This window comes from Polyodon spathula, chromosome 25 (assembly GCF_017654505.1).
Source record: "Polyodon spathula isolate WHYD16114869_AA chromosome 25, ASM1765450v1, whole genome shotgun sequence".
Classification (NCBI taxonomy): Eukaryota; Metazoa; Chordata; class Actinopteri; order Acipenseriformes; family Polyodontidae; genus Polyodon; species Polyodon spathula.
In genome coordinates, this window is record NC_054558.1 from 5,758,074 (window position 1) to 5,785,238 (window position 27,165).

The following is a 27,165-nucleotide window of genomic DNA, read 5'->3' on the forward strand; positions in this document are numbered from 1 at the left end:
CTGCGCCAATGGCTTTTTACAGTGTAGCACAGACATGCTTGCACAGACCTGGTTATGAGTAACCTAGAGGGTAGGCGCTTTGTTTTGGTGAGGTTTGTGTTTTAGTGCCAGTGCTGAAACGGCTCCAGACTTGGTTGTATTGAACCCGCTTGTTCATTGCTGCTTTTGTAACGATATCGATGCCTGCAGCAGCTAAAGCAACGCTTCTGTTACTCTGGGCTAAACAGACTGCGTCACAGTCCCAGGTGTAACTCTTTCAAACGTAATTAACGCAGAGAAAGAGAACGCATTCTATCAATGGGGATATCCTATCGGGCAAAGAAGCAATCGTGACCGCTGGAAACTGCTTCACACAGCACTGCAGGGTTGCACTGAAGGTAACGAATAACAACACAAACGTACTTTTATTACTGTGCCGTTATGAGAAGGCACGACTCAGTTTAGTAGGCTCAGAAAAATACGCTACAATCACACTTTCGGTTTATTTCGCTGTTCAAATTGCATGTCCCTTTAACGATGGTTTAACTGACTGTGCAGGTTACCATGGGAAAGAGGAATAGATACTGAGGCAATGGCACCGCCTGCCCACTATTTGAAAACACAGGGCTGCAGTAAGATGACTATATTCCTTCACGATCACACGATACGAAAAATACTAAGTGCAGCAAGCGTTCAGAGGTAAGGGACGCGCCTGTTTGAAACACACATCCCTGGGGTTGCTGTCCGGACTGTTCCCCATTGACTCTGCACATGACCTCTTCCCGACAGACTTGTGTATTAATGTTCAACTGCATTCACAACGCTGCAGCTCTGAGACAGGTTTGAGGCGTCAGAATCGGTTTCATTTCCTAAAACTATAACCGTTTAAACCCAGAACAAGAGCTTTAAATACATTTCCACAATACCCATGTGTATAAGACTGCTGCACTGGTGCATATATGAGACTAGCCTATGAATTAGCACTGAACATTAAATAACTTTAGATTTACTAATGCAAAACCACTAAAGCCAACATCCAGCCATACAGTCGAGGGTAAACACAGAGTTTACTCACTTCCAATTCCAGGACCAAAGTGTTGCTCACTCCTCCTCTCCTGTGATGAGCAAAGCCTGGCAATGCAAGGGTTAAAGCAGAGGCATGTTCCAGTCTATTATATAAAGTGATACTCACTCCTTCTCTCCTGTGATGAGCAAAGCCTGGCAATACAAAGGCTGAGGCACGTTCCGGTTCCAACATCTCTATTTCACATGCATCTGATAACACGTATAATTAACAATCAAACAATCAATCAATACTGGCTCATTTACAATGCTATCATTTGCATCTTGAATCAAGAGCCCATCAATGAATGGAGTGCACACGCAATCATATGCTGATAATGACCAATTTCGTTTTTTTTTTGTTTTTTTTTACAGTCACTCAAACACTGATCCATACAGATCGTAATCGTTTCTATTCGTTTATGAATTGCACATCTCGACTGTTTTTTTTTTTTTTTTTTTTTTTTTGCTTTTGTAAAATGTTTAACAAACAGAAAAGTCAACTGGCACAAGATGTGAAAAGGTTGTGTTTACTGCTTCATTTTTAAACCACATTGCATACAGCTCCGTTATCCATTCGCGCAGCGTGCTGTGTATAAGAGGTCTATTTGGCGTATTGCCATCCCGACAATGAACAGAGAACTGTTTGAATACAGCACGACCTCTACTGAACTGTCTTCTATCAACGGCATCTTACACTAACCCTCCTCTGCACCGCGCTGCTCTGTTTACTGTGAGATGCATTGCAATGCAAGTTTCAATTGGGTTTTTCCACCGAATCTGATTATCACAGCGGGGGCATATTCTTTAGCGAGATCTGTTAGCTCTGTATTAAATCAATTTGAAACTCTACTGCGGGTATTATTTGCTTGTTTTAAATTATACAATTTTTAAATGTTGTGGTTTTACAGAAATCCCGCTTCTCTATGCATTTGCCAGTCCAGTATAATTAATACAGCATTTACCACGAAAACAATTGCTCTATTAGAAAAAAAAAAAAATGCAACAAGAAATATGAATACAAATTACATTAAAGGGGAAAATGACGTCAACATAATAAAACCCATACAGGTAATACTATAACAGGTGAAACGTAAATGCAAGCTCAAGCCGTAAAGGGTAAGCCAGTACCGGTCTAAATTAATAAAATACACCCTAATGATTTTTCAATTATTTATTTTTTTTGTATGGATAAATGTATTACTGACTTACCCGATGCGGGTTGCAGCAGTCCAGCTGTATGGAGCGATAGCTGCCAGTCTCTGTTGCAGCGATAGAAGGTGACCCCGCTTTGCGAGTGGCCCAGCTGCATCCGCGAGATCTTGATAAAAACATCGAGGGGGAGCTGCGCAAATATGCGGTGCATATTAATGAGATGGGCGGGGTTTCTGCGAGACAGCTTATACATATTAATGACTAGCTTGTTTTGTTTTTTTAAGCGATGTAAAACACCTCCAAGCGATAAGCAATGACAGGTATGTATTACCCAACTGCTAAATAATACAAATACGTTGAATGCAAAAAATTGAAAATACAAGTTGCAAAGCTAGAAACGGGCAAACATATCATTCATAACAACAATATAGTGGTTGCTCTGTGCGCTGTATTATATATGATATTGTTGTTATTATTAATAATATATTAATTATGAATAGTACTATTTATAATTAGGTAAACGAGTATCTCTGAAATGCATTTAAAGTTTTAGCAATTCAGTTGTTTTACGTTTTGTTTTATCTTTTTTTCAATATTTCTCAATGTTAAAATCCCAAATGAAGCATACATTGTATTCAGAGTTGTATATGCTTATTTTGTGTGTGTGTGCGCGCGCAAATTCAATGGGCATACACATGAATATTTATAACAAGAAAACAATTAATGATATTCATTGCAATGTGTATGTGTGTGTGTTGTTTTTCTCCGTTGGGTAAATTGCGCTACAGTCTCCTTGGGAACATGCCGAGGCAAGGCAGGCGGACGCCTCTCTCTCTCTCTCTCCTCTCTCCTAGGACGAGCATCTTTTCTCTAGTGTCGGGCTATTTACTGCCAGAAGATGCGCGGTAGCCGAGGTGAAACTTTACCGTAATGGCCATAAATTAATGAATAAGGGCAATCGATTCCCGTTTGCTAATGTCCCTAGTGGCCGTTTCCAGTTCAGAAATAGTTATTTTCATCTACAGATCTACAGTGTGGGCTAATATTAGATACAGCGATATCAGATAGCACTGTCTGTAATTCAGCGTCAGTATTTTATATATAACCCAGAACACAAAACGGAAGTCAAGACATGCTGTGAATGTAGGGTATTGTGGGTATGATCCCAGCGCGTTAATGTGTAGAATAAACAGTGTGGCTATGCATTGCAAAATCAGCCAGGACTAAACAGACGCGGCTGTTTAAAGCACGTCTACGTTACTAACCATTGCATGCACGAAACATTGAAAACAGCTGGGGGAAAAAATATGGGGAAAACGGCATCCTCTGCGTCACCCCCCATATAGACTAGAAGAGAGTTTTTTTTTAAATCCGTCGCCATGTGACGTTGCCATGCATGTCAAAATGTCCCCACTGTGGTCCTGTCAATGGCAGTCTCATACCACAGCGTCTACCCATACCGCTACCATCGCCCGTTTAGTTCATAGTCTTTACCACCCTGCAATGCCACTGAAGATCGTTTAGTGACAGGCTGGAGTTGAGTGACAGCTAGCCTGAGCGTTTCTCGCAGAGAAAAGCCGTGAAGAGCGCAGGTCCCCTTTCTTGTCACCCGTTAGCCTTGTTTTAATAACGTGTGAAAAGTCTCATTGACTTGAGACGGAGAGAGCCAGCGCGGCGATGCACGATTCTGAAAGCTCCGGGGAACTGCAGGCTGTTTTGCAGCAAACACTCAACACAGCTGAGTGACTGCCTGTTACAAAGCCTGTATCGACTTAACATATCACAGAGAAGTGCGTTTTGCACCAAGGGTGTTTTATTCTGCGTTTAATAAGGGGTTGTGTCTAATAACAGTTTTACCGGCTACATTTTCATAATATTTCACTTCATACCTGTTTTATTATGTCGTGTGTCTACAATCTCTATTGTTGTTTTTTATACAAAGCTCAGTATTACAACACCGCCCTCTCCAGCGCTGCACATTTCTGTGCGCTTTTGCTGTGAGAAATGAACCGTCAGTGCAAGTCATCTTGCCTAAGTCAGTTCCACATTTGCACGGTTATAGAGTTGAAACGCAATCCCAAATGCGCTCTGAAACCTGCAAAGCTGACGCGGGAACAGACCCGCTGTATCTCAGCTGTGATGCGCTGGCGGTGAGGCTGGGTTGCTCATTTGCTGTGTCATTAATTGGCGTGACCTCGTTTCTGCAAGGAGAGCTTGTCCCAGTGTAACACTGTCGCTTACTACTTTACTTCCTTGCCCGGAGCCTATTGCATCGCAAGGTATAATCCAGTGTGCCACCACTGTCAGCGATGCCACTCTGTAGGAGACATAGCAGCGCATTTGTGGCTTTGTGGCTTCAATAATTTCCCCCAAGTAGTTTTTTCAACCCTCCTACTGTACGTTTTCATCTTCCACTGGTGCTGACTGAAAGCAGTATGAAATCCCATTGGAAATGAGGCACTGCTACAACAAATATTACTGCCAGCCATCGTTCCTAAATGAAGGCGAACACAGAGTCCCAATTCAGACGGGCATGATCTCGGACAGCTGCTGATGGAAACAAACCAGACTGATTTCCAAGAGATCTTAATCGGATCCCAGTTCCAGGTGTAAACGCAGCACAATGAAGAGTCAGTATATCTTGTACATATGCCCTCCATCACACAGGTCCCCTGTATCTGCTGACCCACTTTGTCCCTACTCACAAGCTGAGGTCCTCCGACTCTGGCCTGCTTGTTATCCCCAAGCAAAAGTGCAGCACACTTGGAGAGCGCTCGTTTAGCGTCACGGCTCCGACTCTTTGGAACTTTCTCCCAGCTTTGGTGCATGATGCTCCCACCATCGCTCGCTTTAAATCAACTCTCAAGACCCACCTGTTCTCTCTTGCTGTCCATGCTCTTTAAGCCTGATAGCTGCTATTAGCTGCTGTGTTGCTGCTACTATTTCATGTATTATGCTACTATCATGTATTAAGCACTTTCCACTGTATTTAATGTATTATGCTTTTTTTTTTTTTTTTTTTTTTTACTGTATATCATGTATTATGCATTTCTCTGTATTTAAGGTATTATGGATTTTCTTGTCATTGCTGCATCTTGTAAAGTGCTTTGTGATGGTGGTCCACTATGAAAGTAGGAAGGGGGGAGAAATCAACAAAAAAACAGAAGGGAGACCGCATCAAAACAAGAACAACAACTCAGGTAAGACAACCATTACATGTATTTATCTAAATGCTAGAAGTATCAGAAACAAAATTCTAGAACTTGAAGCTACTGCACTAACAAGTAACTATGATGTGATAGGTGTTACAGAAACGTGGTTGTCTGAGAGTGATGGGGACGAATATAATATTTGTGGGTATACACTGTATAGGAAAGACAGGCAGGACAGAAGAGGAGGAGGGGTAGCGCTATACATAAGAAACAGTCTTGAAGCCCAGGTGTTAAACCTGGACAAAGAAAATAAAACCGAATCAATATGGGTCAGAATAACAGACAAAAAGTCAAAGGGCATAATAATAGGAGCATGCTATAGACCGCCAGATTCAGACGGTGAGCACAATAATCTGTTATACAATGACATTAGAAATGCGTGTAGCAAAGGAGAAGCCATAGTAATGGGGGATTTCAACTTCCCCCAAATAAAATGGGAAAACCCGGTGGGTAGCGCGAAGGATGAAATAGAAATGGTGGAAATGACAAATGACTGCTTCCTAACACAATTTGTCAAGGCACAGACTAGAGGGGAGGCATGCTTTGATTTAGTCTTTTCAAATAACGAAGATAGAATAACTAAAATAGAGGTCAGAGAACCACTGGCAAACTCAGACCACAACATGGTCTCATTTGAAATGTTTTTTAAAACCCCAAAAGTAATGACTAAAGCTAAGGTTTACAATTTTAGAAAAGCAAACTATGAAGGTATGAAACAGAGACTAACAGAAGTAGATTGAAGTAAAATAGAGAAAACACCCACAGAAGAAGGATGGTTGTTCTTCAAAAATGTAGTACTAGAGGCGCAAAACAATTACATCCCTAAAGTAGACAAATCTAAATGTAAAACTAAATTGCCAAAATGGTTTAATAGATCAATTAAAAAAATATTCAGCGAAAAAAGGCACTTTATAGAGCATTAAAAAAGGACCAAAAAGAAAGTACGCAGAAAGAGTACACAGAACTGCAAACACAAGTCAAAAAGGAAGTTAGAAAGGCCAAGAGAGAAATAGAAATGAACATTGCTAAGGGAGCTAAAACCAATTCCAAAATGTTTTTCCAATATTACAACAGCAAGCGAACATTCAAAGAGGAGATTAAACGTTTAAGAGATACAAATGGCAAAATCATAGATGAAGAAAAAAAAATAGCAAATATATTAAATGATTACTTTTCACAAGTTTTTACAAAGGAAGATACTGACAACATGCCCCAGATGTCATCCAGTTCCTATCCAGTTTTAAATAACTTTAGCATAACTGAGGCAGAAGTGTTAAAGGGACTAGGAGATCTTAAAATAAACAAATCCCCAAGTGTTGAATTTAAATCAAGGGAAGTAATGTTAAAACTGTACAATGCACTAGTAAGACCTCATCTTGAATATTGTGTGCAGTTCTGGTCACCTCGCTATAAAAAAGATATTGCTGCTCTAGAAAGAGTGCAAAGAAGAGCGACCAGAATTATTCCGGGCTTAAAAGGCATGTCATATGCAGACAGGCTAAAAGAATTGAATCTGTTCAGTCTTGAACAAAGAAGACTACGTGGTGACCTAATTCAAGCATTCAAAATTCTAAAAGGTATTGACAGTGTCGACCCAAGGGACTTTTTCAGCCTGAAAAAAGAAACAAGGACCAGGGGTCACAAATGGAGATTAGACAAAGGGGCATTCAGAACAGAAAATAGGAGGCACTTTTTTACACAGAGAATTGTGAGGGTCTGGAATCAACTCCCCAGTAATGTTGTTGAAGCTGACACCCTGGGATCCTTCAAGAAGCTGCTTGATGAGATTTTGGGATCAATAAGCTACTAACAACCAAACGAGCAAGATGGGCTGAATGGCCTCCTCTCGTTTGTAAACTTTCTTATGTTCTTATGTAAAGGCACTGTATAAAATAAAGATTGATTGATTGATTGATATGTATATAAGATAGGCTGTCTAGAAGCAATTGCCGTGGCAAATCGTCTGGTGCCATCTGGTTTACTTCTGCCGAGAATGTGCAGCAGGTGGTCTGTAAAAAGCAACTGGACGGATTGTAAGGGGGGGGGGGGTTGCTCTTTCATGCGGTCCGCAGCTGGGAGGCGGTGAGCTCTGATTACAGATAAGTCCTGATTACAGAGTGGAGCTGCTAATTCTCTGCCAGAGCTTCCGCTAAGAGAGGTTTTACTCCTTCCAAGAAGCTGCTTTGATAACTAGCATTCTTATGTTGGCATGACATTAAACCCCTTCTGCGATTAACGCAATGGTTTCTTCACTCTCAAATTAATAATCTATAGTTGGCCCGATAGTAATTAAAGGTGTCCAACATTAACATTGTTAAGACATTTATCTGACTGCAAGGTTCTAGCTGACGAGAACACCAAGTCACCTGCAGTCATCAAACGCGCATCAGCAATGCAGTTCAAGCGACCCCTGCTGGTGGGGAGATGAAAGCATTGTTTTAATTTCTGTTTTTTTCTAGAAGAACTGGAGGTTGGCTCATCTATAAAATATGGCATACATTTTTAGGGTTACCATGTGATTCCATGCACACAAGGACAGTTCAGGCTTTTCAACTCACACCGCAATGCATTCTGGTACCCGTCTCGGGTACGTTTCACAGAAAGACTACACCTACCAGAATGCATTGGGTGTGAGTTCCCACACTGTTCCAAAACTGTCCTAGTGTCCTAGTGTAGACAGAATGATATGGTAACTCTTAGGGAAACTGCAATGCACTTTCTTTCTCCAAGTGTAATATGCTCAAAAGGCAATAAAACACGCAATTAAATAACTACTATTGAAGTATGTGGATGCGGTATGCGGTATGAGTGAATGCAGTTTGCGAAAATGGCTTAACACAGAATGAACTGTTCTTTTTCATTCCGTACGGCATTTGAGCTATGGCGCCGTCCTCAGTGACGTGCCGTCTTTCCGTCGGGCTGTACGGCAAACTCCATTTCCTGCCATATAAATCTGAGCAGTGCGCATGCTCCCTCCTTTCCGGCTCCGGTTCCACAGCAAGCTGCAGAGGTAGGCTGTAGATAGGGCTGTTTAATCTGCTTCGTATCGCTAACATCGTACCGAAATAATCACTCTCCACCGCATTCCGGCGTCCGATCTGATTTAATAAACGCATCTTGTCGGTTATTTGTGAATACTCTGTTTTGGCAGCTCTGAAAACATGTTAACATCCCAAGCGTACGAAATGACTAGGCCTCTGCAACTCTCACTGTTACAAATGAAATAAACACACGACGTTACGCGAGCTGGGACTCCTCAAGCCAGGGCTGTTAAAACCAGTTATTCACTTAGTTCACTGTAGCTTAAAACAGCAGTAGAGTGACTTTCCCCCCACATGATGCGCACAGATGTGCTTAGGAGTCAATCTGAAATGGCTGAAGTCTGGCGGTTTAAAGTCCTGTGTGACCGTGTCGAGACACACGCGTACCGGTCTCAGGAGTGCTACTGTAGCTCGTCTCTAATTAATTTAATGTTCTCTTTAAAATCGCCTTGCTTTTGTTTGTGGCTCCCGGTTTCCTTCCCCAGAATGGGCCTAACTGAGGACTATCAACGTCTTGGAATCTAAGAGTCTGAAATGTTATTCTGTAAAACACGTCGTGCTTGATCAAAGTACTGCTGATTTTTATGTACAGGATCCGCTGGCCTATACTGTCAAAACAAGACTGTAAATGCTGGTGGCGCGGGTAACAGCTTTTGTGTATGTGCTGCATTTAAACATCTCAATAGATTTTAGTTTAAAATCTTTACACACGTCACAGCTGTGTAGATAAAGTACGTGCTGCTCTTTTACACTTGTTCCCTGAAGGGTGTTCAAACGGTTTCTTCAAAGTACATTTCACTCACTCAGGTGTTACCAGGAGGAAACTGGCAGTTTGGATGACGAGATAAATTGTAATGTAAACCCTGTTTTTGTGCACTTTATTGTTTGTGGAACACGCACAGCACATCCCTTGCACCTGACAGGGCTAACCCCTTTCTCAACCCCTCTGTTTGCCTGCAGATGTTGATGCCCAAGAAGAACCGCATTGCTATCTATGAGCTCCTCTTCAAGGAGGGCGTCATGGTGGCAAAGAAGGATGTGCACTTGGCCAAGCACCCCGAGCTGGCAGACAAGAACGTGCCCAACCTGCACGTAATGAAGGCCATGCAGGTGAGACCTGGGGCACTGAGAAAGAGAAACGCAGCACTAATGTTGTTAAGATAGGGGGGCGTTTTGGTCAGAATGCTAATGTTGTGTTTTTATTGTCAGCAGCTAGCTTTGCTTTTAAAAGTGGCTGGATGCTTTTTGCTGCATCAGGGTCAGGCAGCTTCAGTCCTGGTGTGCCTTTGCAATTAGGACTGTTAGATGTGTAACACTGTCTTACCACAGTGCGTCACATCCTGAAGGACTAGACACTGTGTTCTGGGGGGGTGTGATGCCCTGATGGTGTAGCATTCAGCCACAACAAACCAATACTGAAACATTTCATTGCACGCTCTGTAGTGTGAACAAGGAAAACTAAGAGCATGGTTGCTGTGTTATAATTTGTGGAACTATGTGCCATCGTTTGAGTTGAGTGCATCAATGTACGAGTTTATAATCCTTCCCCTTTTTTCCTGTTTGGCACAGTCTCTGAAATCCACCGGCTACGTCAAGGAGCAGTTTGCCTGGCGCCACTTTTACTGGTACCTGACCAATGAGGGCATCCAGTACCTGCGTGACTTCCTGCACCTGCCCCCTGAAATCGTGCCCGCTACCCTCCGGCGCCAGACTCGCCCTGAGACAGCCAGGCCCAGGCCTAAAGGTAGGCAGAGCACCCCTCTAACAGCCACCGTTCTTTAAACAGGAAAGCTTTCCATTGCAGGTGCGGGTCACGGAAAACTGCAGCAACGTCAAGGTTTATACAGGCAATTGTCCTTTTGCAGTGATTGTGAAATGTTGTATTTGGTGACCCTCTGCCCATTAATGCCGTGACCGTGGGACTGTCTGGTAACACATCATTGCACTGCGCCAGCTCTTTTGGTGGCGGAGCAGAGTGTAAATTTGAACATTTGCCTTCATTCACACATCCACATATGGTCAGTTTGGGAATGTTAGCCTGTTCATGTATATATTGTTTGGTATAATTTGTTATCCCTTGCTTTGATTCACGGTGGTCTTCAAAGTAAGGCTCTTTGCGCATTGTTAATCTCTTGAACTAGGGAAAGCTGGTTTATTCTAGATGTCAGAATAACCTGGGAAGAAGGTGTAGAAGTAGAGACGTGTTCATTGTTTAAACTTGCACTACAGTGTGTTAGGACTAATTTGCTTTTCTTAATTGATGTTAAAGGCGTGTTTTTCATAAGCGTTAAATTGAGGATTGTATATTAAATAATTGTTTTAAAAGGGCTTATAATGGGGTTTTCAAATGTTAGAATTTACTCTTGGACTTGCGAAATGAAAAGCCGTAATTGGGACTTTTGTAGACAATTGTAGAATCCAGTTTTAGTTGTTTTTTAAATTTGTTTTATTGTCAGTAATTATTCCTGACGTTATTTTTTTCATCAGTTTTTTGGAACGCTTGTCTGGCTTAAATCTCCAACCTGCTACAATTGTCATTTCCCTGCTTTATGAAAGCCTGTAATGTAGTTAGATTACAGAAATGTTTGCTTCACTGCTGCCTGTGCTATTTACTACCACTCGGAAATGAAATGTTTAGCACTAATGTCTAGAATTGAATCTACACAAACTGTAGTAGAACTCCACACTTCACTGTGTTAAAGCTGGTCTTGTCTCCCTGCAGGTCTGGAGGGAGAGCGCCCAGCTCGTCTGGCCCGTGGAGAGGCAGACAGAGACACATACAGACGCTCTGCAGCTCCACGTAAGTGCACAGTGCCTTTCGCCACGCTGTTTGGAGCATTATCTGATTGAACCAATAGGAACTGAATAATAGAAGCAGCTAAAGGTTCCTTGGCCAAAACTAGTGTTCTGCTGGCTCTGCTATGGTCAGTTTACCATTAATCCATTTATCCAGCAATGGTGGCATGGAACCTGACCCTGACTGACCCTCCCTAGAATCAGGTTTCAAGGAGTGATGTGTGTGACTTTGCAGGTGGTGTGCTTCTCTGTACAGCAGGGGTACTTTCAGCTGGGTTATAATGAGCCCACAGCAGCCACCCTGTGAAGTAGCAGCCTGTCCGGGATTGATTTTTATTTCTTTAACCTCTTTCACAGCTGGTGCTGATAAGAAGGCAGAGGCTGGTGCTGGAGCAGCAACCGAATTCCAGTTCGTAAGTACGGGGGGGTGGTCCTGTTCCTGAATGTTCAGAAAGTACCAGATTTTAGGATCACTGCGATAACTGATTTGAATGTTTAACGATGCTCAGTTATACCCTGGTGTGGAGCTAGGCTTAAATTGCTCTGTTTAAGTCATGTAGCCGAATTCAAGCAGTACTGTTCCAGTGAACAGATTTGGTACACCTGGTCTGTGGGTGCAAGTGAACTTTAGTGCATCTGTTCTTTAACAAATGAGCCCTGATGGTTTTAGTGTTGATTCAGTGCTGCATCAGTTTGTCTTGGACATGTAGCAGAGTTCACATGCATACTCGTGCTGTACAGCCAGTGGCGTTGTGGGAGTTGTGTGTTCTGCTGTTTTCAGGCTCCAAGGTTGTATAGACCAGTGTCTTCTCAATCTCCTGCTTGGTAACTAGTGATCCTGCAGTTTTTATGACCATGTGTATTGTTAGTGTTGCTGACTGCTCATCTCTCTTTTTTGCAGAGAGGCGGGTTTGGACGTGGCCGTGGACAGCCGCCTCAGTAAATTCTCTCTCGCATTCTGTACAATAAAGTTTGAATAAAAAACACAACACGTTGCCGGAGTTTTGTTTTATATTTCATCCGTCAGCAACTGAGCAGGAGGTTGTGGGCTCGCAGTCAGGATAACAGTTCAGTTCTACCAGTCTGGGGGGAAAAAACATATCTATCATTAGATCAAAATATCTAGAAGGTGAAGCTCTAGAATATTTTAAAGCAGTTAATATGAAGTGATTGCATACTGTTAATGTATGCAAGTACGCATTGCGGATTATTAAATGAAATTGTCAGTGTGTTTAGTACTGCAGTCTAACCCCCTGGCCAGTAGATGGTGCATCAACACCAATGTCTGGAAGGATGTACTGTAGGTCTAGCTGTACTTACCATGGTTAAGACTGACTTACTCAGGACCATTAAATGTATAGCGCTTGTTTTACTGAACAATTAATTTATATTCTAAGAAGAAACTATAAACATGCTTTGTTCGAGGGAAATAGGGAAGTCCCAAGATTCTTACCTGTAGGTTAATTTCTTTGCAATACATTAATTTAGTCAGGTATTTTTATCCATGGACTTCTGCATTATTGACTTTTACTGGATGCTTCTCTATACTAGACCTCATTAATAAGCTAACCCATCCATTTCACAGACAGCAGCAGTCCTTTTTAGAATGGAATTGGCTTCTCCATGTGTTCAGAACCACCTAGATTTCCAAGAAAGTTTAAAGGTCATTTTCATACACTCCCTCTTATCAGTGGTATCTTGTTTTGATACAAGCTGAGCTCAGGTGGAATGAGGATTTCTTCCCCTGGAGTAGTTTTACAATTGTAGAATTCACTGATACTTCATTCTGTTTTTATATTTATCAGGCTCCTCTGATCAGTATAAGATTTTTTTTATATTCTACTCTATTGATGTGCATTGCCTGCTTTTATTTCACACACACTCCAATGAATTCCTCTCCCATTAATGGTTTTACACACAGTACCCAACTCTCCCAAGCTGAAACCCACAAGGCTCTGTTCCCAGGAATGAGACGAGACTCCCGTGTTTTGTGAAATACTGGTGTTTTTATTTGTTGGCACAGTTATACTACAATCTTCAGTCTCTGCTCACACACATACTTGCTAATTCCATAATCTCCAACAGAAAAATATTAATGAGACGCTTTCCAGCGACGGGTACTCTCTCTCGAGAATACAAAACCGACCCAGTTATGTGGACGGGGTAGAACAAACTCGGTGCTAAGGGACCATCTCAAAATGTCAAGCAGCCCTTCTAAATTCAAGCAACTTATTGATGCCTGCAACAGAAAATCTAAAAACACTTTCCAGGCACAGCTGTTGAATGCCCTTTTTTTAAATAATATCACAGCTGATAATATACTTTGACCTCGTACAACAGCACAGCTGCTGGGCGTGGCAGGATCATACTTGTTTTATCCATTTTGGTATATCACAGCCAGCACTACTAAATGAAAACACTGGGCAACATACTTTTCAACCTCCCTACATAGTACTTTTCTTTAACACGTTGTCAACATTTAACAAGCTAATATTTTAAATTTAGGGTGAAGTTATTTAGTTCTATGCTAACAGGAGAGAGCAGTATTCAATTCATCCTTTCAGTGCACTCTCATAAAGGAACTGGTTACATAGGAGGTTAGCTGGCCAGTTGTGTGAACTTTTGAGATAATCCCTTGCACTCCTTTCTTCAATTTAACAGCAGACCAAAGTGTATTACAATTCAATCATTAAAAAGACAGTCACCTCATCCACCTAAGGCTTTACACAGGAGAAACAGCAGAACGTTAGTGCTGTCATTATATACAGGATTGTAACAAGCCTAGATCATCAGACAGAAACAAGGGCTAAGTTAGAACATCAAGTTGTCATTAAATCATTGTTATAACAATGCATTAGGTTACAGGTACTTTTCTCTGTCAGACAATTCAGTCTACCGCACACTGCTCTTGGGGTTTCGAGAACGTGTCTCACTTTTCAAACTAACCCCACTACGGAGCGACCAAATACTTGAATACTCAAACGCTCAACAAAAACCATCAACCATTTTCGTTCTTAATCATCATAAAGAGACACTGAACATTAAAAAAAAAAAAAGTGATCGTATTTAACTCATTTCTCATAGGCTGCCTCCAGGTTGCAGAGAATACAGCATTTTGAATGCAGCTCCTCAGCCACATACAAACACTCAGCAAATTCTACCATTACATTGAGAGAAGTTCTATACATTGGCATGAGAATGTTACAAAACTTAACTGAGGCACTGTCAAGTTACACGGAAGAGAAGATTTTATTTACCTTATTTTTTGTTGATATCCACATTAGTATTTTCACTGTTTTTGAAAACGTTAACAGGTGCCACAGACATTTTAAGAATGTAGCAGGGTTTTTTTTTTTTTTTGTGCAATAACTACCTACTAAAAAAATCTGTGGCAATCCAGTTACAATTAAAACTACCTGCCAAAAAATAAAATGTTTGATCTACCACGCCCTCCTCTAATTTTACGGAGAAAAAAATTAATTCATAACTGATCAGTATGTTCCCATGCAAGGGTGTTAAGCCATCAAAACTCCCCACACCCAAAAACACACTCGGCGCTCACAGCCTCCCGCCAATGCATTGTTTTCATAAATTTCTCCGAATATCTACTGCAAAGCTGAACACTACTGGAGCTGGAAGGTCTGTGCTTACAGGACAAGATGGGTTGCCTGCTTCGAGGGCTGTAATAAAACTCCCCCCGTCACAAGAGTAGGAGCCCTTCCTGGTGCTGTGATGTTCATCGAAACACCTGGAATGGCTCAAAATTGCTATGGGGGGGGGTGTGGTGTGTGTGTTCTATTTTAATTTTGCAACCTCTTGTTAAAATGAGGATGATACAGTAATCCACGGAGTTGTTTAACATTTACAAGCAGAAGCAGCTTCAGAAGGACTGCAGTCTCTGCTGCATGAAAACCTCACAAAGTCAGCTACCATTTCTCCAAAAAACATGACTGGGGTTTGTTGTCTTATCAATGGCACCTATTTGGGAGTTACAGTGCAAACACATTTACCCCCCCCCCCTCTCCCCCCCCCCCCCCCCCCCCATTACTAAGAGAGCAGATAGGCACAGATTCCTGCAGGCAGGCCAATGTTGGCAGCTCACAATTCCTGGCAACCAAACTACATCCAAAAGAGGCACTGAAGCGAACCCATCCCTAACTATACAATCCAAGTGGGACTTACAGAACTGAATTTCTTTACAGTAGAGAAAGCCAGACACAATTCCATACAAAAAAAAAAAGAATGTGCAAGTGTTACATTTTTATCCTGGGGAAGCCAATTTCTAATTATTTAAATATGCATTCGACTCCTAATTATGTTTGAGGAAAACAATTCTAGGTCAGATCTTGAACAAAATGGCAACTGACCAGCTCGACAGCAAGACAAACTGACAATCCAGACCACTCTCTCTCATTGCGTCCCTTTAAATCTGAAGATCTCCCACTTTAAGGGCCAGCTCTCTGTTCGCTAGTCCGCTGTACCTTGCACTAATACACTCTCTCTTTATCAGTGAATATGGGTCAATGCTTACATCCACTGTGCTAATTCCATCTGTTCAATCAAATCTCCCCCCCCCCCATTACAGTTCTGAAAACAGAATCACAGAATGTGGGTATGCAGGTTCTCAACATCTCCAAGTACAGGCTGCTGTAGCTGGAGTACATCTGGCAATATAACAGCTTAGCAAAAGCAGACCAGAAGGGACATTATATATTAGCATATTACAACACAAACTTTGCACAGAAACAGTAGCATCCAATGCATCTCACGCAAACGTTTATTATACAGTACAGTATTTTTCAGCATTCTGACACAGAAACGAACCCTGTAGCCATTTCTCCAAAAACCGATCATTCCATCATCAATTTTGGGTGTTCTGAGTTTTAAATCTGAGCACACGTCTTCCCTTTAAAGTGCGTGTGAGCAGAGAAGATGGGCTGGGAGAAGACGCCAGGTCTTTCAATGTTTTTTGTCTGTCCGTGACAGTGTCGCACTGGACAGCTTAAAAACGGTACAGCTGTACAGTCGAGGAAAGAACCGACCTTAGAACAGGGGGATTGATAAGGAGATGGGTGCAAAACAGCTCAAGGTACTCAAGATGAACCACCTGGCTCCTAAGAATGCTCTATGAAAATGCACCACCTACAAAAAGTGAGAACCCCCCCCCCAGCACTGAACTAGAGAAAATGAACATTGAACACCTATACCTTGTTACTTACGGCTGCTCTATTTTCACAGTATCACAGTATCAAGCCAACTGCTGCTCCGCCTCCCACAACAAAGGCAGATAATGCAATTTGGCTTTAACTTGTTTGCCAAAAAATAAATTAAAAAAAAAAAGTGGTTTGTTCCGTGTTTAGTTAGAAACAGGACTGATTTCTTTTAAATCAAGCAACTATTTAGGCGCTTGGCAGGGATGCGGATTCAATTACACGAAAGATCGGAATTAAAGGGGGGATAATGAGGAAAAGTAACACGGAAAATGAGAAAAAATGAGACCAAAAAAGTGCTTTCCAAAATTTGCCTCATCTACAAAGTCCAGTGTTTTGTTTAGAAGGGAAAGAAAAACAAAAAAAAAAGCTTGTAAATCCTAGAATTACTAGATCTTTATAAACGAGGGGTAAACAAATGCAATCGACAATACTGTTTTACTGAAAAAAGTCACTGCTGATACTTTCACTTCACAGGAAATAGGGAAAAAAAATCTATCACTCCCATGCTTAGTTCTTTTATCCTGGTGATACAAATCCTTATTTAAAAGCAAAAGGTTTCCCTTGGGCAAGCAAGGGGTTTCAAAAATAACTTTAGCATCAGCGGTTTTATGAACACAAAGATGCAACATTCACAGCTAGTTTCACTGACCCCAACCAGCGCTAATCTGGGACCATTTTACCCAAGGCAACATTACGCAGTTCAACATCAGTGCTAATCCTGGTCTGTGAAACTAGCAGAAATTGGCCAGAGTTTCCAATATGTTCAATAGCAGGACAAGACTACAGATTACTAACACAAAATCTGAAAATGCAAAGACAGAAAGAGAAAGAAGGAAAGAAATGTATAACTCAGATGTTGCAAGCAGGGCTGGAGCAACACAGTCTGAAGGGTCACAAATGTTTTAAGACCAGATTTACACAGGAAAAAAAAAAAAGTCTGAATACAGATATAAAACTGAAAACCTTCATCTCTGGTTAGAGGCCACTGCCTAGGGCCCTCTTCCAAACCCTCCTACCTCCCTTCTCTTTCTGCATTTTACCAGTCCCATGCATTACACAAGCATGCACACTGGGGGCAGATGGCCTGGTTGTGCAGCCGAGGTGCAAACTCATACAGAACCGTGGATAGGGTATTGCCCGTTTGCCCACAATTTTCACACATGCCACCCTGTCACACAGCTGGGTTAACTAGTGGAGTAGCCACTAGGGGTTAAACCCTTTAAAAAAATGTAGAAGTAGGAGATGTAAGTTCAGTCCTTTGGAGGTGCAGGCGAGCTTTAAGTGCTCCCAACCGACAGAAAATGCCAACTGTACCCGCACAGTGCAAGCAGTAAACCCGCCTTCCACCCTGCAACAGATCTCTAATCAGGGCAGGAATAATAATAAAAATAACAGACGACAATAATGACCCTTCATAGCTTTGATCAGAACTATGCCTACACTTTACGTCACCACAACAGTGGAAAGTAGCTCTTGCATTAAATTACCTGCAATTCAGGGGGTGAGGTGGGGGCAAGGGGGCATTGGGCTTGGGGGTCTTTCATGCAATACCAAGATAACAAAAAAACGTCACATTTACAAAGTGTCGTCATCATCACCCAACTTCGTCTAGAGTGTGCCAGGCTGGCAAGGCAAACAGTAGGCAAAAAAAAAAAAAAAAAAAAAAAAGGAGAGAAGAACGAACAAGAGCCGGAGTTGTTCTGCATGTTAGTTATCTGATCCCGGAGACAGAGCTCTGGTTGATGCTGTAGGCGGGGGCTATTTCCCCGGCTAGCGTGGCTACCAGCGGCGTCCCGTTACTGGTCAGACAGTCTTGCTGGAGAGCTTCAAAGTACGAGGCCTGCACCGGCTTGTGACACTGCAGCACCTTTACGGCATCGTCTATTTTAAACCATTCCCTTTTTCTCCCTGTTAACAGAACAGGAAGCGCAGAGTGAGCAAACAAGGAAAACAAACAAGGAGGCTTTGTTTACAGCTGAACCAGGCTTACTTAGAAACAGATATGCCTGAATGGCATGAGTCTGCAAAGACATCACCATCCACCTTCTGCACTTCGTTCTGTACCCATTTCAAATCTCCTGCACGGTTTACACTGACTTTAATGGGACGAGTGAGGTGTCGTTTCACGAAAGGTGGTAAAACAGCTTCTATTTCCAGTAATCTAGTATAAATACAGCTCCTGATGCTGCACTCGACTGCTGTTCAAACAGTGGATTAGTTTCAAACTTCACAAAACAACGTGGAAAAACAGCAATGTTGTGTGAAAGAGGTACAGGGCGAGTGATGAATACAAGGTGAACCTGTAGACAAACTTACCAATATTTACAGAGTCCTCCCAGTCTTTCAGAACCTCCGTTACTACAAGAACATAGACGTACGTTCTGTGTTTCCTGTCGCGGTTCTAGAGAGAATTGAAAAGGTTTCCCATTGTCTGTTATAAATGTTAAACACTTCTCTTACAGACCCTGTGATTCAGGAACATGGGAATCTCCATGTGTTAGCCATGTTACCACGTTGCAAGGTGTCTTTAAACAGAATCAGAACAGAGAAATCAAACTCACCTCAAAAACACCTACTAATCGTCCTAATGTCCCTTTCACACCAGCCTGTGAAGAAATGATTTACAAATCAGAACATTTTAAACCATCACCAATCCAACAGCACGAGCCACTCTTACTGCTAACGACATAACAATACATATATTCAATTATACTGATTAGACAGCGAGCACAGGTGAAGTGCACAAGTACAGTGTTTCATTTGAGATGTAATTACACAAAAGTGAAGCATTAGGAGGCTTGTTAAGTGTAAATTACATGTTGTGATTCCAAGCATCTCAGTTTGCCTTCCTGCAGAAGCAGAAATCTCAAATTGCAGCACAGATGGCTGACGTTTAATATGAAGTCACCTACACTGTAGGTGGCTTAGCTCAAGATGGCCATTTTTCAACAGAAATTAGAATTTCAATACGCCTAACCCAATACATCCCACTACTGTGTTTATCCTCCAAATATTTTTAAGAAGACCACTGTGTGAGATTCAATGGAAAAGGCAAAGAGTATTTTTTTTTTTTCCAGGCAAACTGGACGCCTGTGAAACCCAATGGCACGGTTTCATCACAGACAAACGGAAACCAACGCTGTCTAAAGAATATAAAAGGGAGTCAGGTGACTTGCCGTCCTGTAATTGGCAGCGGCGGCGGGGGGGGATCCTAGTCTATTACCATAGAAACTGGGCCATGGTGGGAGGAGTTTCTGGGAATCCTGAGTACCACATGGAGAGAGAATGAAAGACAAAGAAGGACTCTATTCAAGATGGGTTCGATGGATATCTTTACCCTTTGCTCCCGCAGAGCTAAGCCCTACAATAACTATATGGCCTGCTGCAGTAGGTAGATAACACCAAATTATATTACAGAAACTTGCAGCATTTATCTTTCTATCACATGCCTACAAACCTCCAATAAGACGGCTATAAAGATTTGACCTCCAAAGCACAGTACAGCAAAAAGTGGCACAAGATTACATGTGCGTTTGTGCATGTATGCATGCATAAACGAGGCAGTAACCTTACCTACCTCAACTCACACTCTGGAGATATTTTGGGGGTGGGGTGAAAGGGCTCATTTTAGACCAGGCTGGCGTCACAGAAGAGCCAGCCCCTTCGCGTTCACATTTCAGTCTATTAATAAAGTTTAACACCCCCTCTTTGTGTCTCGCTGAAGGTGTCACAGATTGGTAAAGCAGGGAAGGGGGTACAACGAGAATAAAGGACTGCAGTGGGCTAACGAAATGACCTTTTGTAAGGGGGGGGGGGAGGAGTAAAGCAAGAATGACAGAAAGAAATGGTGGGGAAAGAAACGGAGGCGAGAGTGAGGGACAGAAAGGCGCAGCGAGATCTCCACGCACAGAACTTGCCCGACTCCCCCTCTGTAGCGAGTCTGGCAGGATTCCCAGCTAGCGCATGAGGTCTAACCTCACAAGCAAAGACAGCCATCCGTCTCAGTTACAGGGGTCTAGATAACACACAGGGTCTCTCAGAGGAGAGGGAATGAGGCCAGTGCTTTGGAGTTTACAATTTTGTTTAAAAGTAACCATTGTATATATAAAAAAAATAAATAAAAAGATACGGATCAAATATTTGTCCCAGTATTCACGTACAACGCAGTTAAAAGCATCGATGCATTGTATGGCTTGATCACCAGACAGTCATGCCTGTGTATCCTTTTGTTTTTTGGTGTTACTTTTGACCCCGATTCCTCTGCCTGCTTGAGTTTTGACTGTGAGCATTCGCACCCCTTTCCAAACCCCTTCCCCTCTTTATCAACCATTATAACTGCTTGATTCAGTCCTGCGCGGGAGACTTCATTGGGGTAAGGAACTGTATTCGGGCTCATTTAACATGCAGTGCCACAACACTTTCACAAGTTTTTGGCAGGGGCTCCTATAGTAAAAAGTGTACGACAGGGGCTTGCGTGCAATTTGTCATGTCGTTTCCACCCGAGTAAACTGAATGGAGCCAGATGGAAAGGTTATGCCACTCCCAGTAGTTTATTTTGTTGATCCCTGGTTTTATGCAACTTAGATTTCCTAATAGAGGCCAAAGTTAGTGCAACTGTTGCTATCCGGGTCACAACTGAAAAGTTTACTGACCCCTAAAAAGTGGAGGTGGTACGTGCAGTGTACCTGCTAAAAAGAAAACAGAGCTAGCCTTTACTCTGATCGGTCTGTCCATGTAAACAAACACCCCAGCTCTAGGGGATCAAACATCAAACACCCTTTCGTGGAAAAACAGCAAAAATCGATTTCCAAAAGCATCTCGCTTGGCCAAAAGCATCCTAGCCATGCCAGTAAGCAGCGTTCCTCTTTAAAAGCAAATACAGTGGACGCGATCTTACTTCTTTACAAAAAGAAAAACGGACACCAAGATACTCCGGTCTAAGTCTTGTACACAAGTGAAGTAACTGAAGATGAACCACCCGTTACACAGATTTATTTGTCTTCTTATTCAACAGATCTGGTATTTTTTATGGGAGTTGTGCATAATCTGATGTAATTTAATGTATGCAATAGTTTTCAAGTAGCTATTCAGTACTGTTATCTCTCTAAATGTAATACTTCTATTAGTTTTGGTGTCTTTTTAAGGATGTCGATGGATCCATGCATTTATGGTGAAAAAGCCCCAGCCTTATACAACATTATGAATGGTTTTATTGCATCATATCATATACAGGCTATTGAAAATCACTAATCCAGGTTCCAGAACAAAGGGTAATACTGTAAAATTCCCTGAATAATTTATAAGGAAATAATTCAGGAGGTTGGTTTAAATTTGACAGATTTTCAAAGTATAACAGCAGTCACTCAGATTGCCTTACTGTGCCCCCCCACCACCTTGTAAACTAAAGCAAGGTAACTGTGAAACCTCAACCTGTTAAACTTCACAGACCCTGGAAGAAACCCTGTGCCCCTCACAGTCCACTCTGCCCAGCCCTAGAGGGATGGTTACCCTGCTGAAGTCAGAGCATTTTAAATGGTTTGCGTGTTTGTGTGATGATCATTTGGAGTCCACAGCAGTCAGTATAAAGGGCTGTGGTGCATCTCAGTTTCGCACCCTTTAGACTGTACCCAACAAGTGCCTGTAACCGGAGCTCCAGGGCACTGCTGTTTACTGGTAATGTTCTGGTTAAATCAGATCAGTGCAACAAGCACTCCTTTACGCTGGGGACCTGCCAGCCATCCTGCTGAAATTTGAGAGCTTAAATTACACTCTTCAAAGCGGAATAGGTGTCAGGGGGCTGCTGCTCACAGCGGGTAACCACTGCTGGAATGAGCCAGAAAGGAAGGGCAGGCTTTTTTGGTTAGAGTCACACTTCTGGTAGGATTATGACAGTGGAGTTCTCTTTAACTGATGTATTTAAAGCACCCTGGGAGGCCTTCAGCAAAAGACCCGTACAGTACTGAAACAGCTCTCGTTGCCCCACCCAGCCAGGACCACAATGTGTGCCCCAGGACAGCGAGAGGGATCCCAAGTAAAAATGCAGTACCTCCTCGCACACCTCCCGTACCGCCGCCACGTTCGGTTCTTCATCCGGTTCCATCCCCCCTCCGGGAACGATCCATTTATCCGGGTGTCGGCTGCTGCTCACCAGCAGGACCTGCGGACACAGACACCTCAATAAACCACCTGCCTGGAAAACCACCTTCCCCGCTTCATAAAATCATCTGTTAGCCGGGGTGGGAACTGAATCAACGATTCACTGGGACAGGCACAGCGTTACCCCTCCAAACGCTTCTTTATGTTTACGCACGAAACTAATTCACATTGTCTGCTCATTTCAAAAGCGGGAGTCAAACGGCTCACCTGCACATAACTCTTATCATTTAGCTACAGGAGCCAAGGATATCTTTACACACCTGCGGTGAAGTTGGGCACACAGTAAATAAGCCGTTAGACTTCTGCAATACATCAGCGCAGATTTACAAAACTCAATCACACTGTTTAGTATCGCTTTCAACCCTTCCTCTCGCTCTTCGTTTGCAGTTCCCTTTCTCCGGACCAAACGCATTCCCTTCACCGCCTATTCTCTCTCGGTCCCAAACTACCGTCACTCTCCCCGAATCACTGCTGATCCCTCCCGATCTATCTCGTCTACAGCAACCCCCCCTCCGCAGCGGCCCTGTCCCACCCCGGCATCCCCGGACTCACCTCCTCTTCACTCTCGCTTCTGAAGCACAGGCACGCCGCACGCTTCTTGTAGCCCTCCCCGTCGTAGGTCCGGGTCTGGTTTGACTTGAGCTTCATCATTTCGAGGCACCCGGAGAGCGTAACTCGAACCAAAAACCCTCGGAAACACCGCGGCTCTCGACTGAAAGTCAGCGAACAGAAAGACCGGGTCTTCACTGACAGGAACTGCTTCTCCTCCGCTTCATTTTCCCAAACCCGAGCGCATCTCCGGAACGGCCGCCATTTTCGGGAGCACTGCGCAATCCGCCTAGCCTTGATTCCAACGCACGGGGCTACGCTAATAATGTTCCCTAAACTGCGGTCGGAATTGGGATTTGAGCGTCGAATCTGCGCACAGATCCCTGCACTGACAATGCAGACGCTTCTGCTGAAACACTGACTCCCATGGAGACGCGCAAATACACAGGCAACTGTGCAACAGGGAGCAAAAACACAACCCCAGCGCAAATACACAGGCAACTGTGCAACAGGGAGCAAAAACACAACCCCAGCGCAAATACACAGGCAGCTGTGCAACAGGGAGCAAAAACACAACCCCAGCCCAAATACACAGGCAGCTGTGCAACAGGGAGCAAAAACACAACCCCAGCCCAAATACACAGGCAACTGTGCAACAGGGAGCAAAAACACAACCACAGCCCAAATACACAGGCAGCTGTGCAACAGGGAGCAAAAACACAACCCCAGCGCAAATACACAGGCAGCTGTGCAACAGGGAGCAAAAACACAACCCCAGCGCAAATACACAGGCAGCTGTGCAACAGGGAGCAAAAACACAACCCCAGCCCAAATACACAGGCAGCTGTGCAACAGGGAGCAAAAACACAACCCCAGCGCAAATACACAGGCAGCTGTGCAACAGGGAGCAAAAACACAACCCCAGCGCAAATACACAGGCAGCTGTGCAACAGGGAGCAAAAACACAACCACAGCCCAAATACACAGGCAGCTGTGCAACAGGGAGCAAAAACACAACCCCAGCGCAAATACACAGGCAGCTGTGCAACAGGGAGCAAAAACACAACCCCAGCCCAAATACACAGGCAGCTGTGCAACAGGGAGCAAAAACACAACCACAGCCCAAACACACAGGCAGCTGTGCAACAGGGAGCAAAAACACAACCCCAGCGCAAATACACAGGCAGCTGTGCAACAGGGAGCAAAAACACAACCCCAGCGCAAATACACAGGCAGCTGTGCAACAGGGAGCAAAAACACAACCCCAGCGCAAATACACAGGCAGCTGTGCAACAGGGAGCAAAAACACAACCCCAGCCCAAATACACAGGCAGCTGTGCAACAGGGAGCAAAAACACAACCCCAGCGCAAATACACAGGCAGCTGTGCAACAGGGAGCAAAAACACAGGCAGCTGTGCAACAGGGAGCAGCCCAAATACACAGGCAGCTGTGCAACAGGGAGCAAAAACACAACCCCAGCCCAAATACACAGGCAGCTGTGCAACAGGGAGCAAAAACACAACCCCAGCCCAAATACACAGGCAGCTGTGCAACAGGGAGCAAAAACACAACCCCAGCAGCCCAAATACACAGGCAGCTGTGCAACAGGGAGCAAAAACACAACCACAGCCCAAATACACAGGCAGCTGTGCAACAGGGAGCAAAAACACAACCACAGCCCAAATACACAGGCAGCTGTGCAACAGGGAGCAAAAACACAACCCCAGCCCAAATACACAGGCAGCTGTGCAACAGGGAGCAAAAACACAACCCCAGCCCAAATACACAGGCAGCTGTGCAACAGGGAGCAAAAACACAACCCCAGCCCAAATACACAGGCAGCTGTGCAACAGGGAGCAAAAACACAACCCCAGCCCAAATACACAGGCAGCTGTGCAACAGGGAGCAAAAACACAACCACAGCGCAAATACACAGGCAGCTGTGCAACAGGGAGCAAAAACACAACCCCAGCGCAAATACACAGGCAGCTGTGCAACAGGGAGCAAAAACACAACCACAGCCCAAATACACAGGCAGCTGTGCAACAGGGAGCAAAAACACAACCCCAGCCCAAATGTCAACGGGGAAGCCTAAGTCTAAAACGCATTGAAATTCGTCTTCGACTTGTATTTAATTCACCAGCGCCGCTCTCGGTGTAAGGCAATGTGATAACTGTATCAGGTACACTCTGTGGCGGAATCCTGGTTAGGTACATGGCTTCTTCGCGATATTTTATTATAATAAAACGACTGAACAACAGGAATATGATTGATAAAAAAAACATTTTACGTTGAGATATTGAAGACGTATGCATGTTCATAGTCCTAACCCTTATATGAGGTTTATTCTGAGGGCTTCTTTCTAACTTATTGCCAGCAATACAAACTAAAACTTTGAGCGGGTCGAGGGAGGAATCGGTAAGACGGTTTTATATAGTTTCATAGCTTCAAGTAAAAATGCAATCGTGCACGGAGTTCGTTTTTTATTGTATGACGCTAGCATTAATCGAGAGAGGTTCTCGAGTCTGATCCTGATGTATAGATTGTTTCTCTATATGTCTGTTTTTTTTACCTGGCTTTGCACTTGCCCGGAGAATCCTAACTGCCTGTCACTGGCTTCCACGTGATTTGAAGGGATCGTCTGTTCAGTTCCAGGCAGTAAGAATTCCCCCGCCTCGCTATTCCAAGCTCACAGACAGGAATAGAGAATAATAACTCGGTACACGATCAACAGAAACCACAAGCACGAATCATAATTGCAAACATTAGAGAGCGCAGGGAACAGGTGAACAAATAAATAAGCTTGCATAAGAGGCTGATTGCTGTTTAGCAAGCGGTGTTGCAGAATGTTATAGAAATGGAGGTGTAAACCAAATTAGGCTGCACTTCCAAGAACCACACGGGGGCGCTGTTATACAGGGTTAGGCTGTTAAACCCAGACCATAGTTTCTGCAGCTGCCAGTTTACTTTAAAAGTTCATTTAAATAGTGTAGGCTAGAAAACGAAATAATAATAATAATAATAATAATAATAATAAACACTTTATTTTGTATAGCGCCCTTAAAAGCAGTCCTCTCAGAGCGCTTCACAGTTAATAGTACTGCAATAAAAAAACAGATTATGCATTAAAACAAAACAAAACAAACAAACAAACAGAAAAACCCACAAGGAAATGAAACAATGATAAAAAAAAAAAAAAAAAAAAAAAAAATCATAAAAACTCCTTTCTAAAAAAGTAAGTCTTTAAATTAACTTTAAAAGCCCTCAGAGGGTCCGAGTCCCCGGTCTCTAGTGGAATAGAGTTCCATAATTTGGGGGCATAGCAACAGAAGGCCCTGCCGCCCACAGGCGGGACACAGCAGAGCGGAGGTTGCGAGTGGGAGTGTAAAAAGATAACAGAGCTGGGAGATGAGTCGGAGCTAGCCCACGAAGAGCCTCATATGCCAGCTTTAAACCTGATAGGCAGCCAGTGCAGGGCCTTCAAGACAGGAGTGATGTGACCTCTTGAGCATTACAGTATTATTATTATTATTATTATTAGTAGTAGTAGTTTTTAGTACTATGTCTTCCAAGTGACTTCATGGGTAATAAACTCCCTTTACGTTGATCTTTATTAGTCGTATCAAAATCCACACTTATTTAATTGTGCGGCTGATCAAAGCAAAGATTCTAAAAAAAAGGGGTGCAGTAAACATGGTAATATTTGGGGAATGCGTTACAAGAAACTCCTATGATAAAAAGAACATGCACTAGCTCGTTATTTTACTAGAATTTCACATGCTGTGCTTTTTTTTTTAAGAAAAGACCGTTTTTGTGCGTGTGTGTGTTTGTGTCTGGGCTTGTCAAAAAAAAAAAAATATACACCCAATGACCTCATTGCCTCGGTTGCTGATTGGCTGAGTTGCGGCAGAACACGTGACTCGTCTTTCTGGGAATATTCCTGGAAAGAGGCGCGTGCGTTTGCTAAAAACGAAAAAAAAAAAAAAAAAAAAAAAAAAAAA

At 43.1% G+C, this 27,165-nt stretch overlaps 3 protein-coding genes across 5 annotated transcripts in view; 1 reads left to right on the plus strand and 2 right to left on the minus strand.

Moving 5' to 3' along the window:
• Window positions 1–2,348, minus strand: part of LOC121300081 (protein kinase C and casein kinase substrate in neurons protein 1-like) — a 31,077-nt gene extending 28,729 nt beyond the window's left edge. The window contains exons 1-2 of one of the 3 annotated variants that reach the window (XM_041228473.1): window positions 2,254–2,342; window positions 1,055–1,110 (exon numbers count right to left, since the gene is read on the minus strand). The gene's annotated coding sequence lies outside the window, so the exon portion shown is untranslated. Of the gene's footprint in view, window positions 1–1,054; window positions 1,111–1,171; window positions 1,314–2,253 lie in introns of those variants that run through there. The other 2 variants (XM_041228471.1, XM_041228474.1) reach the window with 2 other exon arrangements.
• Window positions 2,349–8,316: 5,968 nt separating this feature from the next.
• Window positions 8,317–12,231, plus strand: LOC121300088 (40S ribosomal protein S10). Its single transcript, XM_041228483.1, has 6 exons — window positions 8,317–8,418; window positions 9,410–9,559; window positions 10,019–10,193; window positions 11,172–11,249; window positions 11,603–11,658; window positions 12,147–12,231. Exons 2-6 carry the CDS (start codon window positions 9,410–9,412, stop codon window positions 12,186–12,188), a joined length of 501 nt encoding a protein of 166 aa, XP_041084417.1. The 5' UTR covers window positions 8,317–8,418; the 3' UTR covers window positions 12,189–12,231.
• A 4,592-nt stretch (window positions 12,232–16,823) lies between these two features.
• On the minus strand, window positions 16,824–23,446 carry LOC121300087 (diphosphoinositol polyphosphate phosphohydrolase 1). Its single transcript, XM_041228482.1, has 5 exons — window positions 23,167–23,446; window positions 22,505–22,615; window positions 19,020–19,064; window positions 18,775–18,859; window positions 16,824–18,366 (listed from the first exon to the last, which is right to left on the minus strand). The coding sequence occupies exons 1-5, from the start codon at window positions 23,263–23,265 to the stop codon at window positions 18,170–18,172; spliced, it is 537 nt and encodes a 178-aa protein (XP_041084416.1). The 5' UTR covers window positions 23,266–23,446; the 3' UTR covers window positions 16,824–18,169.
• Between the last annotated feature and the right edge of the window lie 3,719 nt (window positions 23,447–27,165).

Coding starts and splice junctions, on each gene's coding strand:
- LOC121300088 (XM_041228483.1), top strand. CDS start 9,410: ATGTTGATGCCCAAGAAGAACCGCATTGCTATCTATGAGCTCCTCTTC. Junction 9,560..10,018: donor ACGTAATGAAGGCCATGCAG/GTGAGACCTGGG, acceptor TGTTTGGCACAG/TCTCTGAAATCCACCGGCTA. Junction 11,250..11,602: donor CAGACGCTCTGCAGCTCCAC/GTAAGTGCACAG, acceptor CCTCTTTCACAG/CTGGTGCTGATAAGAAGGCA.
- LOC121300087 (XM_041228482.1), bottom strand. CDS start 23,265: ATGATGAAGCTCAAGTCAAACCAGACCCGGACCTACGACGGGGAGGGC. Junction 19,065..22,504: donor TACGGGAGGTGTGCGAGGAG/GTACTGCATTTT, acceptor ATTTCTTCACAG/GCTGGTGTGAAAGGGACATT. Junction 18,367..18,774: donor GGAGGACTCTGTAAATATTG/GTAAGTTTGTCT, acceptor TTCTGTTAACAG/GGAGAAAAAGGGAATGGTTT.